Source organism: Belonocnema kinseyi, chromosome 6 (genome assembly GCF_010883055.1).
Source record: "Belonocnema kinseyi isolate 2016_QV_RU_SX_M_011 chromosome 6, B_treatae_v1, whole genome shotgun sequence".
NCBI lineage: Eukaryota > Metazoa > Arthropoda > Insecta > Hymenoptera > Cynipidae > Belonocnema > Belonocnema kinseyi.
This window is the reverse complement of record NC_046662.1, coordinates 75,363,777-75,379,813: the sequence shown is the minus strand read 5'-3', so window position 1 is coordinate 75,379,813 and position 16,037 is coordinate 75,363,777. Positions and strand designations below refer to the sequence as shown.

The window sequence follows — 16,037 nt, the reverse complement described above, 5'->3', positions numbered from 1 at the left end:
TGATTGATCTTTGAGGAAAAATGTTCAATTCTGGGCACCACCCAATAAGAGAAAATTAGGGTACAAATCAGGAACCGTAGATTTAGATCGAATACTGCATACTTAATAAATGAACGGTTTTAGAAAGCCATCGAATATAAAAGTTGATGGGTCAGATGGGTCAAGCCGACTATTTTCGTCACTGCTTAATGTGATATTGTAAAATGTAAATTTTTTAAGATTCCAGATACAATCGTGCCTTCATTAAATATTTGAGAATCTTTCAACACATTAACCAAAATCAGGACACCCACTTTCAAATTAAATTAATCAATTGAAATTGAACTAATTTTTTTAAATTCTAAACTCCCCCTTCAATTCAGATATTTATATTTAAATATTACTATAAAATTGACAATTAGTAAAGAAAAGTTGTATTGATCAATTAACTTAATTTCAAGTCAATGTTGGTTTTTTTAAAACTACTGGTCCTTTATTTAGTGTTAAAATCTTTCGCTCTGCATAAAAGAGCCTCTAGTTTAAAATATATTCTATATTAATCCTAGTCATTATTATAGAATATATAATGAATTAAAGAGGCTGTAGTTTCAAAAATCCAACTTTGACTTTACATTCTCTGATCCTAGTAAAAAACCTCAACATCAAAAAACAATAAACTCAATTATTAAACTTCACTAACTATTATTTGAATTAATTTTATTTGCTTAAAAGATGAAAAAAATCATATTTACTAAACATCAATTAGAATTAAAATTCGAGCCAAAATAATCCAATAAAAAATCGATTAAAGAATATTGATTAAATTAAAAAATTTTTGGCAATACAAAAAATAATATCTAATTACACTTGCCTTGAAGTAAAAAATTCTGATGGCGATTATACTTTCCTTGTCGAATGCAGCGAATCTTAATTTCAGAAAGATGAAGACGTCAACGGTGATTGTTTTATTCACGAGTGTTCATCTGATAACTGCTCAGTTAAACTTTGAAGGAAATCCTTTAACTGAACACACGGATTACTTGGCAGAAGAGTCCCATCTTTCGACAAGAACAGCACGACAACAAAATCTAGAGAAAAGCGTCAACGGCTCCTCAAGTACGAATGTTTCTTCAAAGGAAAATCATCAACCAGGATCGCCTCAAAAGTTATACCCAGTTTATAGTCAAGATCTTGGACGTCAAGTTCTTGTAATCCAGTCTGGAAGCAAAGGTCTTGAGAATTCAGAATTGGTTCACAATACGAAATTAAATCAGAATTCAGGATCGATTCAGAATTCAGAACCAGTTCAGAATACATCATCGATTCAAATTATAGAACCAGAATCAGAGAAGAGACCACGTCAGTTGCAAGACAATTTCATCAACACAAATGCAATTCAACAGGAGCAAATCTACGAACAGCAACGAATCAACCCTGCTGATTTGGCTCTTCAAATGTTTCTCAACTCGAAATCTCCCAAAGAGTCTGAAGTTGCTTTGAGTTATTATCTCCAGGGTGGACATGGCTTGGCAGAGCAATTGGAGCTTGAAAAGCAGCAAAAATTGAGACAAGAGGAGCAAGTGAGACAACAACAGATTCAGCTGGAGCAGATGAGGCAAAAGCAGATTCAAGAGGAGCATATGAGGCAAAAACAGATTCAAGAGGAACAGATGAGGCAACAGCAAATTCAACAAGAGCAGATGAGGCTACAGCAAATTCAACAGGAGCAGATGAGGCAACAGCAAATTCAACAGGAGCAGATGCGACAGCAGCAAATTCAAGGGCAACAGATGAGGCAAAAACAAATTGTACAGATACAACAAGAATATCCTCAACGGCAACCAATTCAGCAACAAAGAACCCAGCCATTGCAGCACTTGGAGCAACAAAATCCTATCCAGAATCAATTGATCAGACAACAGAATCTTCAACCCCAGATCCAAGAGAATCAACAGGTTCAAATTCAGAATCAACCACAGGCTGACCAACAGGTTCAACTACAAAATCAACAGATTCAACCACAACAACCAGTGGATCCGCTTGTCCAACCTCTTGCTCCTCAAGGTCTTGGAGCTTATCCTTATCCCCGAATTCCATTTCTCCAACCCAGAACTGATTTCTACCCAGGAGCTCCGATGTACAGGCGACCAATGAGAAGGCATAGCTATCGTCAGCCAGTTCCTCTTCAATCCAGGATTGGTCCCCCGATCTACAAAGGAGTTCCACCACCTCCAGTTTATCCGGGGAAAATAATAAAGTCTCCAATGGAAGTAATTTATTCAAGATCACCGGCGTATGCCCGAGGTGCTCCAGTTTTTAGCGGTCCTCCAGGTCAATACGAAGATGCTAGCCCCTGGTTTGCAGAATCCGATCATCAACCTCCAGCCAAAGATGTTTATTATTCCCAGCTCTATGCTCAATCGTATGATCCCCATTATTATAATTACATTGCCAAGACTGGAAAGATTAAGCCTCACTTGTATGGGAAATTAAATCCAGAGGCGAATCAAGATGAGGGAATTTTAGCTGAACTCTTTCGAGGATTTAAGAATCATGGAATAAAGAACATCATGAATCCGACTTTTCTTCTGGGCATGACCATTCCGGCCTTGACCTTTATGCTCACAGCTCTCGTACAGAAGAGGGCTCTCTCGCGCTCCGATTCCAGGTCATTGGACCAGGAAGAAATTCGGGAATATCTTGAGAGGCTTCAGAGGGCTTTGGAGTGCCATCGGAAATCGAAAGGAGTGCCGACAGATGAATGGTGCCGGCAGTGAAAGTTGTGCGAGTGAGTGCGTGCGTGGAAAAAAAAACAATGTGTAAAGATTTATTTTAGGAGACAATTTTTTTTATTTGATGTTTAGGTTTTAGTGAAGTGAAGGTGCACGAAAATTGGATAAAGAGATTTTATTTAAAATCGAGTTCTCTAAATAAACAATTTTCGAGGTTATAATCATTCTTAAAATTAGATGTGTACACCTCCCACAAAACTCTTTCAAATCCGTTGGAATCTTTTCAATCCATTGCAATTTTTTAAACCTTGGAAATTTTGTGATATCGTGAAATTCTAGGAAATTCACTGAAAACTGATTGAATTTGGTAAAATCTTATAAAATATTTGGAATTCTACGGAAAACCTTTACATTTTTTGAAACTTTTTTAAATCCTAGAAAACTGGTTTAATTTCTTGAAAGCTTTTAAATTCATAACAATCTTTGGAAATCCTATGAGATCTCTTTGAATTACTTGAAATATTTCAACGTCATTTGAAATCTCTCTAAATTTTTCAAAATATTTCGACATATCCTTTTAAATCCCTAGAACTGTTTTGTAATCTCCAAAAAAACCTGATTTACGCAGAAAAGTCGAGTGATTCACCCCTCGACAATTCTAAAGCTTTTTCTTCATCGGTAGGTGGCTTCTAAACTTGATATTTGTTTGCTCCTGATGTCTGAAAAAAAGTAAAATAATTTCAAAAATATTTTTTTCTTCCATTTAAAAATTGAGACAAGTTTTACTATTTCTGTTAAATTGATGATCCGAGTTGTCTTATTTTTTATGTCCAAGCCTCCAAACGAGCATCTTTTTCTATATTTTGTAAGTCTTTCATAATTTAAAATTGAAACCTTTTTAAATGAAAAAAATTCAGATGTAAATTCAAGTTATTAGGGTTTGAAATTTTGTACTGAATCCTTCAAGATTTTATCATAAAAATTAAATAAAAGGCCTTAAACAGCCTGATTTAACATTCAAAACTTTCCTATTCAAACCATTTCAAATTTAAATACTGGAACTTTTAGAATTTAAAGCAAGGTGTTTCAAAATTGTATAATTTTAGTTTAAATCTTTATGAATTAAACAATTTCATTTCAATGTCATTTGAAATTTAAAATTTTAAATTTTCGAAATGAATCCATAAAAATTGTACAATTTTATTTCAAACTAAAAGTCTTAATAAAAAAATTAATAATTTCAAATTAGATAAATATTATGAATATAAAATGTTCAAAATTGATATTTAAGAATTTTGAATGAAGAAAGTTCCAGTTCAAAATTTTTCTATATTAATATAAATTTGGGGTATTATTCACTTTACTTTGTCAACTTTTCGAATTGGGAAGGTCACTGGGAGAATCGAATTAAAAAAATAGTAAAATATTGCAATCATCTAAACAAAATTCTTATGTATATTCTACCGTGAATAGTAGACTTCACTTTTACTCTAGTTTTGTTGTACAATCTGTAAAAATAAAACTAAATGATAAGATATAAAAAATGGGAAAGGAGAGGCAGAAAATGGAGAACTCAAGACAGTTAAATTCAGTCCTATATAGTTTTTGCTTGTTATTCTGCCGAGTAATAATTTCATCAACAATAAATTTCCATTCCACTCCAATGAAATTCCAACATCCTATTTACTGCAGATTTTTTAGGCTATTTCTCAATTGTCAAAAAATTAGTTTATTTTTCTTAAACTACTTTTATACAATTACTTATTTCCAAAACAGTTATTTATTTTAGTTATTTAAAATTAAATAATGGTTCGTGGTTGAACTATTTACAAATTCTATGCAGGTCTGAGCTTAAAATCTGACATTGATCCATGATAATTTCTCGTACGTGAATTTTCTACAAATCGACTTTCATCTCTTTGAATTTAATCCAGCATGTTAAATAAACTAGCTTATTAACGTTTTTCTGATAAATTGTTCTTCGCGACGGAAATTGTATTGTGTAGAAAATCATCATTTTGGACGAGACACTTTGAATCAAAACACTGATAATTGAGTTTTACTTGATTTTGTGAAAAAATTGATTGCACTAGACTGATACGCCAATTTAGGGAAGATTATTTATGAAACAATATTTAGTCTAGAGAAGGGATTTTAATTTTAAGTAATGTTTAAAATGTAAGTGATTTTTTTAGTTTAGAGAGTTAAAAATATGTATCAATCTTTCCAAGAAAGATTCTCAAGTAAAACATGTCAATGTTTGTTTAAATGATTCGATAACCGACTTTAGAGCATTGCCATCATACATTAATTCTGTGCTTTCAGGGATTATATTGTTGTATTGATTCCCAAATATTTTGTACATTATTTCAATCATTATTAAATACTAAACGTAGTAATTAAATTTTGTCATTTTTATTTTCGCTAGTTCTCACAATCAAATTGGAATCCGCGAAGAGAAATGCAACAGAAATTATTATTATTTATACGAAATGTGCTCTTGGTCGAGTGCGAATCGAGGTTTCGAGACGGAGGTAAACAGCTAGAAGCTATTCGAATGGGAGCAGATTTACATGATGTTTTTTGCCAGAAGTCTTTTTTTTATAGAGGTTTGCACTGAAAATCCACTTATTTTACGAGGAGCAATTATATTTATCGATATTTAGATTATTTTCAATTTGAATTATTTAAAACAATTTGAAATGCTTCGAGCTTAAAAAAGTTTCAAAAGTAGGGTTGTCTCAGTTTTAATTATGAAGTCTTGTTTTATTCATCCTTGAAGAAAGTTTTTGAAAAATCTAGAAAAGTTAAACAATAAGCAAAATATGAATTCGATTCACAGTGGGTGGATAAAACAAATGGATCGATGATTAATCGATTCTCTACGTGAAATAGGTCGTTGGCAAACTTTTTAGCCCTTCCTCTTTATAATAATAAAATTGTCCACAGAAGGTGACAGTGAAATCGACCGAATAGAGTATTTAACACGAAAAGAAACTTTCGAATGGTCAGTCACCCTTGTCCTTGTTAGTCCTTTCTCCTCATGGTTATCATTCAGATTTAAATTTAGGAATTTAACCAATATTTCAGGCCTCACCGACTGGTCTCTAAATCCCATATAGTATCCTATTTTCAGTCAATAGCCTAAATTTGTAATCTCTTCATGACTCTCTCTTAAGCCTACCAAAATTATTCTGGACAATTTCAAGCTGAAAGCTTTCGCACGTGAATAATTTTAAATGACTAATTTACAAAATGTAACTGAATACAATTTTTAAGTCTAAATTTAAATATATCAAAAGACGGTTATTTTTTGGTAATTTGTAGCTTGAAGCGGCCAAAACTTAATAATTTGAAGTTGATATTGAAATTCCTGACAAAAAGACAGAATTATTTTAGGTTTAAAAATAATAGCAAAAATCCCGAATAACAACCTGATATGAAAATCCAACTATTTTTGGTTGAAAGTTAATTCTTTTTAGTTGAAAGGTCTGTTATTATATTTTTGTTTCACAATTCATCTATTTTGGTTAAAAAATGTTCTATTTCGTGGAAAATTTAAATGTTTCATTAAAAAATCCTTTAGGATTGGAAATTCATCTTTTGAAAACAAGTAATCTTTTTTAGTTGAAAGTTAATTCTTTTTTAATCTAGTGTATATTATATTTTTAGTTGAGAACTCATCTTTTTTTGTTAATTTTAATTTGGTTTAAAATTGAACTGTTTAGTTGAAAATTATTTTTCTTTTGATTAAAAATAAATTTTTAAACTAAAAATTCAACTATTCGATTTTTGGTTGAAAAATGATATTTTTTAGTTGCGAATTTAATTATTTGGTTGACCAATCTTCTTTTTTGATAGAAAATTCATCCTTTTTTGTAGAAAATTGCGCTTTTTTAAACAAATTAATTTTTTGTTGAGAATTCATATTTTTAGTTGTAAATTTTAACTGTTTTGTAAATATTTAATTATTTTTTTTAAAAAGTGCAACTGTTTGGTTTAAAATTTATCTGTTTTGTTTGAGGATTCAACTATTTTGTTTAAAATGAAACTATTTGTTGGGAAATGATATTTTTGGCTTTCAATTATATATTTTTGGATTGAAAATTCAAATGTTTCGAGAAACATTGTGAAGTGCTTAGGAAATAAAAGGGCAGAAGGATTTTAAAATAATCTTTTTGTAAAAATCTTTTAAATACTTGAAAATGTTTTGCATCAAACATTTTTACCAGCAGAAATACTGTAGAAAAAAAATTAAGAAAAGCTGAAAGTTTAAAAAATATAAACTCAGAAAATATCGTTTTTAAAATAGGCTTTTAATCTATTTTCCATTCTTTTAAGCTTTTCTGGATATCTATGAAAAACCCTCAATAACTTTTTTATAATACCCCATTAGGGTGGTCCTTATTTACTTTCGGTATATTTTTTGACTGTATTTCTTTTGTCTCAAACCCCTATTTTTTTTAAATGACAAAATAAATAATTATCTTCACCAAATTTGAGTGAAATCCGTCAATATTAACATGTGGCTATGTACAATTATGATCTTTAGACTGTGTAAAAAATTAATAACAAAATCTCGCCAAACTCTTACAAGAGGCAGATTTATTTATTAGAAAGCATGTGATGACAATTAATATACAAAATTTTAGAAAAATTCAAGATGGCCACCCAAATTTTTTTTTGAAACTCATTATTTCTTTGTTGCTCGGTGACAACTTTTTAGGTTTCAATTAAAATGCTACATTATTGTTTAAAAAAAAAACATATTTCGTAATGTGTGAAAGTCAAAACTTTGAAAAATTACTAGTAGATCTCGAAATATTTACTACAGTAATTATGGCCCCTCATTACTATATTTTCAAAAGTTACATAAATTTTATAAATTTAAATTTCTTGATGAAATTTGAAAACTTTTCACCGAATAGTCAGAAATTAAGTTTTAAGAATCACCAAATCTTTTCCGAAAATGTATGTCATATTTTATTTAAATTTGTAAAAATGATGTAATTTTTTGAAAATAGTAATGTGGCGCCATTTTTACTTTAGTAAAAATTTCGAGATCTACATATTTCCAACCATACAGTTTGTAACAATACAATTGATTTTTCATCAAAATGTGAAGATCTTTGGACGAAAATGATAGAAAATACGGGTTTTTGCGTATTTCATAAGGCGCCATTTTGAATTTTTCAAAATTTTGATTTTCATACACTACGTAATATTGAGAAACAAAGAAATAATGAGTTTGAAAAACAACATTTGGACTTCACGTGCTTTCTAAAAAACAAATCTGCCTTTTGTAAGAATTTGACGAAATTTTGTAATTAATTGTAGAAATTGTAATTTTTTATCAAATTTAGGGATTCGTCATTTTGTAAATTTTGAAGAAAAAAAATTTTATATTCATATATTTTTTCAACATAGTCTAAAGATCATAATTGTACAGAGCCAAAGTATTCCGATAAAATACAAGAAAAAAGAACTGTATTTGAAATTTTCCGGTACTTTTCCCGATTTTAATTGCATGAGAAAACAAATAACAATATAGGTAATATATGCAAAATAACAAAATAGGGGGGGGGGGGTGAGATCAAGAAGAATCCAAAGTCGAAAAATAAGGCACATCCTAATACCCCATATTTGTAAAAAAAAGTGTTTCCTTAAGCGTGACAAGGTACCTTTTGTACCCTTTTTCCAAAAAAGATTTAAAAATCTTGAAAATTTATTCCTTAAACAAGAAAAATATTGTCTGGCTTTTAATCCGACGGACTATTAAGGTAGTTGTCGTGCCAAAAATCAGGCATCTGAAAAAAATAGTTTTTCTATGATTTTGAAAATCAAAATATTATAACTGATGTAGATTCAAATAAAAAACAGTTTTTATGAAAAATGTTAAAATTTACAGCAACAAATAAACAGTTTCGGGAAAACTTTCTCTACAACTCTGATGTTTTCAATTTAAAAAATAACTAAATAATCTTAAAATATAGAAAAATTCACTTTCAAAATTGGAAACAGTAGAGTTTTTGAGAATTTTTTCCCGGAAAAAATAAACCGTCATTTATTAAAATGCAATCATTTTTCAAAAATTGGTGCAAAGCGGCGGTTAGAAAAAATTCAATTGTAAAAAACATGGTTAAAATTCATGTTTTTGTGAATTTAAACATTTTTCATAAAAAGATTGTTTTTTATTTGGAGTGACATCAGTTATGAAATTTTGATTTTTAATATGATAGAAAAACTATTTTTTCAGATATCGGACTTTTGGCACCACAACTGCCTTAAGTTTAATACACTACTTGCTTTTTAATGTAAAACTTGCTAATTTCAAACAACTCTTACTGAATCGTCACGGATTCGATCATCGAGTTCTTACCAAGCCAATAATGATATTCCCTGAAGAAACGCAATTATAATTAAAATATACAATGCACGTTTCACACATGCTCCATCGAGCTGGAAAAGTATAGTCTCATGAATTAATGATCATCACCTCCAGATGCAAGAAAAAGCTTTTCAATTATTTTACAATTTATAATTATTCTTTACCAACTCTAAAATTTTTTAAAAGATGTTACTATGGATCTTTAGAATTTAAATTTTTAAAATTAATTCCATTTTATACCGAAATTTAGGAGAGGGTGGTACGTAATTGGGTACTAGTACACACTGGATAATGCGTATTTTTTATTGATAGTATTAGGATTAATAAGATTTAATAATTTTGTATTATACGAGAAGTAGTGTGATTACACTTATTGTACTATATTATAAAATTATATTATTAATATCATGCCTATTATAAAAAAAGTCGCATTGTCCAGTGTACACTGCTATTCAGTCTGCCCTACATATGCGCTAAATAAATTGTGTCAGACATTTTTTAGAAAAAATTTCACTCTTCAGTAGTCCCGCAATCGAAACCACAAAGTAATAATATGTATTATAATAGTTTTTTAAGGCTAATCAAACATAATAGATTATACCGTTGCCTTAATTGCTCAGCTTCTCTAGACCGGTAGGAGTAACATTTGTGAACTGTAAATTTTAATAATGTCAAAGGTGTTTCTGACTATTTCTGAATAATTGATGAAGTTCAGGAACATTAATTAAATGCTTACAAATTTAAACGGTATTTAATTATCTTTTTATGATCCAAATCTAAAAAAAAATTAAGCAATATTTCAAAAGGCTCTACAAATCAATATTGATAGGTTTTATGTGACTTAAAAAAGTTGTGGAATCGGATGCCAAAAATTTATTCTCTTTTTTTCATCAAAATATTTTTAAAGTAATTGAAATAACTGACTTTCTCTCTTTATCCCAATAGTTTTTATAAATACTCAAAAAGCGGCTCATGATATCGAAATATTAAAGAGGAAAGTTTTGTAAAACTCTTCAGAACTTTTTTTCCGTATCTGGCAGATTTTTGAACAGAACAAAATTTCTTTTTATAATTTTTTTTTTGTGAATTTCGAAACAATGATAAAGACACTAATTGGGAAATTAATACTCAGGTAGAGCTTTCATTACAAAAATTATGAACCGAAACTAAAATTTATAATTGTCAGTGTCTCCTTCTACGTTAAATTTAGATACGTCACTATTATTATCACTGGATCGAAACCCCTAAAACTTTTTGAGACTAGCAAGTTTTTTTTCTACTACTTAAAAAAAGTTTATCTGATCACTGCAAAGGTATAGGTTTATGAAATACACTTTATGCAAATTCCTAAGTCTTCCAACGTCTGGCTTTTTGCACTTTTTTATCATCTGTTTTATAAAAAAGTGATTTTTAGTCATTTTATTTCCAAATATTGTTTTCGCTTTCGTCTCCGTATCTAAATTTAAATGGTTTTTCCCCTTGATATTAAAATCGTTCAAAGTACAATTCCCAATTTAAAATTTGGAATAGTTGAGTGATCTTAAAATCGAAAATTGTTCAAATTGGATAATTTTAGATTAAACATTTAAAAATGTTCAATCAATTAAAATTCTTTAAAAAATTAAAATCTAATTAAAAATTGGAAGGCCTAAATTGAACAATTTCAATTCAGCTCTTTCACATATGTGCAATTTTTATTTAAAAGTCGTAATAGTTTAAAATCTATTTAAAATTTGCCTTAGTTCTCAAGGCTGGAATTTAAACTTTTAAATAAGCGGGAAATTCCCTAAATTTGGCGGGCATTTTTTTTTTAAATTCAAGTGACCACCCTTTTACTGTTTTTAAAAAATATTCGTCTTATAATTAAACATTTCTAAAATTCTTTACTCAGGTTTCTAAATAACAGTTAGGACTTAAATGAATTAACCGAGTTTATGAACGGTGAAGAATTTCGAAAAATAATGAAAATATAAAATCGATTACTAGGTGATCTAATTATCACTCGATTGTAAGTAATAAACTAGGAGGCTGCTCGATGATCCAATAATCGGCCGACGATATGTATATCAACTGGTCAAACTACTTTAATGTTTTGTAGATTGTGGAATGCGAACACCTCATTTGATATATCCTTAAATATGGAATGAAATTTTGGCTGAGAAACCTTCAATAATTCATAAGAATACCTAGCATGCCAGTTAATATTGCAAAATAAAATAAGTGTAATCTCGATTAGAATTTCATATAGTCTGTCAGCTCTTGTGAAAGAAACTATTTTTCCCGATTCTTTCCATGGAATGTGAAATATGAGACAAGATTGGATGAAAGACCATTCAAACGAAAAAATGTGGTATATTGAGAAAGATTTGTAATTACAAAAACACATTTGTCAGGATAAAAGGAATACTTTAACCGGATTCTCGAGATTCACTTTTATATTTAAGAAAAATTTATCGTTTAGTAATTCTCACTGTGGAAGTAAAAATCAAAGGATTTAGGCAATGTGAAACGAAAAAGGAAAAATTTTACACAACTGTAGGGTATAAATTTTGAAAATTCTATAAATATTCAATTTTGCAACACCAGAAAGCTGAATACTCAAATTAATTTATAACTCGATTCCAGACTGACCAAAAGAGGAGTGCATAAATAAAATAATTAATGACTCTATTCTTGGCTCGTGGGACTGCAGACTTCTTCCCAGAGGAGAAGCCATGAGAGTAAATGTCGTAGACTTGCGATTTAACGGTACAACCGGCTACAATCTTTCAAGAACGCAACTTGGTGCATCTCGAGGTGCCTCAACTAATACCTAATAATCAACGCTGATCGTCCTTTCTTCAACCTGTCAATTCCTATTCACCAGGATGTCACCCATATATAACCAATTCTCACTCATTTCACACAAGTATAATTTATGATTATTCTTGACTCATTGATGCTCCCGGATTTCCTCTTGGAACCATAACATCTGAAACATGTTCTATTTGCCTAAATTATTACCCCAGTGATACTTCTGAGGTCAGCAAGTATAAATCGATAAGAAATTTCCGGAAATACATGTCTTGGACGAAATCAAATAAAATCGCAGATAAAATAAAATAAAAATGAGGATATAAGTCAATATTATCTGGTTTGGCTGTTTTTATTTTTTTTCAGGGAGGCTGCTGAAGAAGAGAATGTTTTTCAAGGTTTTGATTCATTCTGTAAGAATCCTAAACAAAAATGCAATACCTTAGAAAACCGGACGCTTTAGAAAGAGATTATTTTTTATACCATATTCAAATATTTTCGAAACGATTTATTTTTTCTAATTTTGGAGATATGAAAGACATTCTTTCACATAAAATTAATGTTTATAGTATTTTAATTAAATTTTTAACGCTTTAAGTTGAATTGAAAATTAATAGAAAAATGTATTCTTGGCCCAGAATATTAATTTTTTTTAGAACAAAAAATAGCAAACGATTTTTCAACTAAAACAATGTATCTTCAATGAAAAAAAATAATTTTTAACAAAGTACGTAGTACAACTTTTAACCAAGTAATTGAATTCTCGACCAAAAAGACGATTTCTTAACGAACAATTTAATAATTCATATTTTAACTAAAAAGATATTTATTTTAAATAAAAAACAGTTGTATTAATAAAAAATATTTCAAACAAATAGTTGATTTTTCAACCAAATCGTTCAAATTCTCAAGCCAAAGAGACAATATTTCTAAAAAAAAACAGTTGGATTTTCAATCCTAAAATATAAACTCTCAACAAACAAGTTAATTTTTAAACAAAAAATTTATTTTTCAACCAATTAATAATATTTTACACTACATAGTTGAATCTCCTACCAAAATAGTTGAATTTTCAACTCAAAATACGAAATTCCAATTGAATTTTAGACTAAAATAATGAATCTTTAAACCAAACAATGATTTTAATTTTAAATAAAAAACAGTTGAATTCATCCCAAAAATTCAAATTTACAACATTTTTTTAAATCCAAAAAGATTGTTCATTCAAGGAAGAAGAAATGTCAACCAAATTGTTGAATTTTCAAGCCAGAAAGTTGACTTTTCAACAAACATATTTGATTTTTCAATGAAAAAGGATTTATGAGTCAAGAAAGAAACAAATTTCCAACAAATTATTCAACTCAAAAACATAAACTTTTAACAAAGAAAGTTCAATTTTCAACCAAAAAGATGCTTTCACAAGGAAACGTGTAATATTTGATATTTTAATCAAAAAAGATTTATTTTAAATAAAAGACAGTTGAATCCATAAAAAATGAGTTTTCAACCAAGCAGTTGATTTTTCAACCAAATTGTAGAATTTTCAATCTAAAGGAACGATCTTTCTTTAAAAAAAGTTGAATTTTTAATCTTAAAATATGAATTATAATACACAAGGTTAATTTTCCACAAATTAATTAAATTTTATACCAAAATAGGTGAATTTTTTCAATCAAATAGTTGAAGTTTAGGCGAAAAAAGTTCATTATTGAATAAATGTATAGAATTTTCAAATAAAATAATTAGACTTTTAACCAAAAAATTGAATTTTCAACCAAATAATGTTATTGTTAAACAAAGGGGATGAATTCTCAACGAAGAATATTCAACCAAAAAGAATGAACTTTCAACCAAAAATGGTTAGATTTTATTATTGTTTTTTTTTTTTAATTCAGTTTGTATTTAAGTGGAAAAAAATTGATGTGAATGAGGAATCAAAATCTATCTACTGATAAAAATACATTTTCTTAAAGTAATATATGAACATTTTTAAGTTTTTTCAATGATCTAAATTACAATCTTTAATCTGCTTGAATCTTTTTCTGATGTATTAACTTAACTGATAAATATCAGTAGAAATTGCTAGTGTTCAAAAGACTTTTCAAAGCTAGTAAAAAAAAATGTTTTAGCAAAAAAATGACAAGAAAACTTTCCAAAGAGAAAGCGCTACTGTTAAAGAGCACTTTTCTTCAATATCCACGACATACACACAAAATATAAATAGTTTTTAATAATAAATAAAATCCCCTTTTAATCTCTCTTATCCGAAAAAACCTTATTTTTTATGTAAAATTATACTGAAAAATGCAAGCTTTGAAGACTAAACATTTTTTATTTGGAGTAATTAAGACTAAACTTAAAATTAAACCAGTCAAAGTAGAACATGAAAAAGGGAATGGAAAAGTTTTAGATTGAATAATTACATTTAAATTGTAATTGTAGGAAATTGGAAGACGATAAAATATATAATAATTAAATAACATAAACAACCTTCAAAATTTAACTGTTTGAAAAAAGATTCAAAATTACATAATTTAAAATTAAAAACATTAAAAGTTTAACAGTTCTAAACTTTTCTTAAAACAAAATATTTCTCACATCACAATTGTGAAATTAGTACGTTTTTTATGCAGGAATATTTTAATGTTGAATTATATTAATTTCAATAGTTTAAAATTGATAATCGTCAAATAAGATTTATGCGACAAGAAATTAAGACTAAATAATCTAAATTTTTAAATAAAAGGACTTTTAAATTACAAATTAAACTTTTAAAATTCGAAAGAATTTCAAATCAATCTCTCTCCCGGTTTCCCTGTCAACTAAAGTTAAAAATTGACCATCTTGACTATTTCCTTGTGGTCTACTTTTATTTTCTATTGCGAGTCCAACCGCTGCTTCGTAATTAGCATTACCCAATTTCCTGAGCCAGCATTTAACGCTTCCTGACCTTAGCATTCAAAATTAACGTAGCGCACGTGCTCGAAATGAAAGAATGAAAGAAAGAAAAATGCAAACTTACGACGGGCTTCTGACCCGGAGTCTTGACAAGAGAGAATTTTTAAAAATTTTTTTGCCCCAAGCGACAGACTGTGAAAATTTCTTTAGGCTGGAATAACTGGACAGAAAATGAGATTTGTTAGCGGGACTTGAAGAAAAGAATTCTTTAGTCTTTGTGGTTTCTGATTTTTTAAAGTAAAATCACCAGACCCGCTACTTTGTCATTTTTATTTTTAATTCTCGACATCATTTTATTTAGAATTCCTTCCAAATGGAGCTAGAATGTTTTTAGACAAACTTAAAATCAATGCAAATGTTTTCAATTTGATCTTTTAAAATACAAACATTTAATATTTAGAAAAAAACTTCGAAATTCAGGATTTCGTAATTTTTTGATTGGATATGATAGTTCAACACTCCAGGAGTAATTTCCAACAAATTTTATAATCCCACATTGAAAACTTTTTTTTACAATAGATTTTAACTTTTTTAAACATTTTTTTATTATTTTCGTATATTCAAAGCATAAATATTCAAAACAGCTAGTGCAATAAATTACTTTACTATAATTTTATACATTTCAGTGTAATTATACATTTATTTTACATTATATAACAAATTAATATAAGTTTATATAAGTAGTTATGCCAAACAGGATAATTTTAGTGTTTGTACTTTTGACATATGAAAAAATTATAAAATTGTAAAAACTTGTAAAAAAAGGTTTCAATGGGCGATTTTAAAAATTGTTGGAAATTACTCCTGAAGCGTCGAACTACCATATCCTTTCAAAAAATGATGGGTGGTATTCCGACCGAATTAAAACTTGTTCAAGTACACCGTGAAATACTACCTGAATTCTTTTCTAACATTTAAACATTTAAAGTACTAAAAAAAATTCACTAATTTATAGAAGGGCTGAAAAAAGATATATTTTTTTGTAATTAACAGCATTTTGATTATTTCCGTAATAACTACACTGTCTCTCAAAATCATCCACTGTTACTTTCACACGTGAATAATTCAATACTCATAGTACAATTACTTTCATACATTACGCGGGGATGGGAAAATAATGAATGAGACATTATGCACGCGCGTGTGTTTAATAGTAAATCATTTCTGATCTTGTACTGTTCATGCTA

The 16,037-nt window shown here is 28.7% G+C and overlaps 2 protein-coding genes across 2 annotated transcripts in view; one reads left to right on the top strand and one right to left on the bottom strand.

Moving 5' to 3' along the window:
- Nucleotides 1–920: 920 nt before the first annotated feature.
- Nucleotides 921–3,178, top strand: LOC117174054 (putative mediator of RNA polymerase II transcription subunit 26). The gene has a single exon (XM_033362708.1). It carries the CDS (start codon nucleotides 921–923, stop codon nucleotides 2,754–2,756), a length of 1,836 nt encoding a protein of 611 aa, XP_033218599.1. The 3' UTR covers nucleotides 2,757–3,178.
- A 40-nt stretch (nucleotides 3,179–3,218) lies between these two features.
- Nucleotides 3,219–16,037, bottom strand: part of LOC117174055 (haloacid dehalogenase-like hydrolase domain-containing 5) — an 18,781-nt gene continuing 5,962 nt past the window's right edge. Inside the window, exon 4 of the mRNA XM_033362710.1 lies at nucleotides 3,219–3,430. Within this exon, the coding sequence (XP_033218601.1) occupies nucleotides 3,384–3,430 (47 nt within the window). The 3' untranslated portion in view covers nucleotides 3,219–3,383. The remainder of the gene's footprint in view (nucleotides 3,431–16,037) is intronic.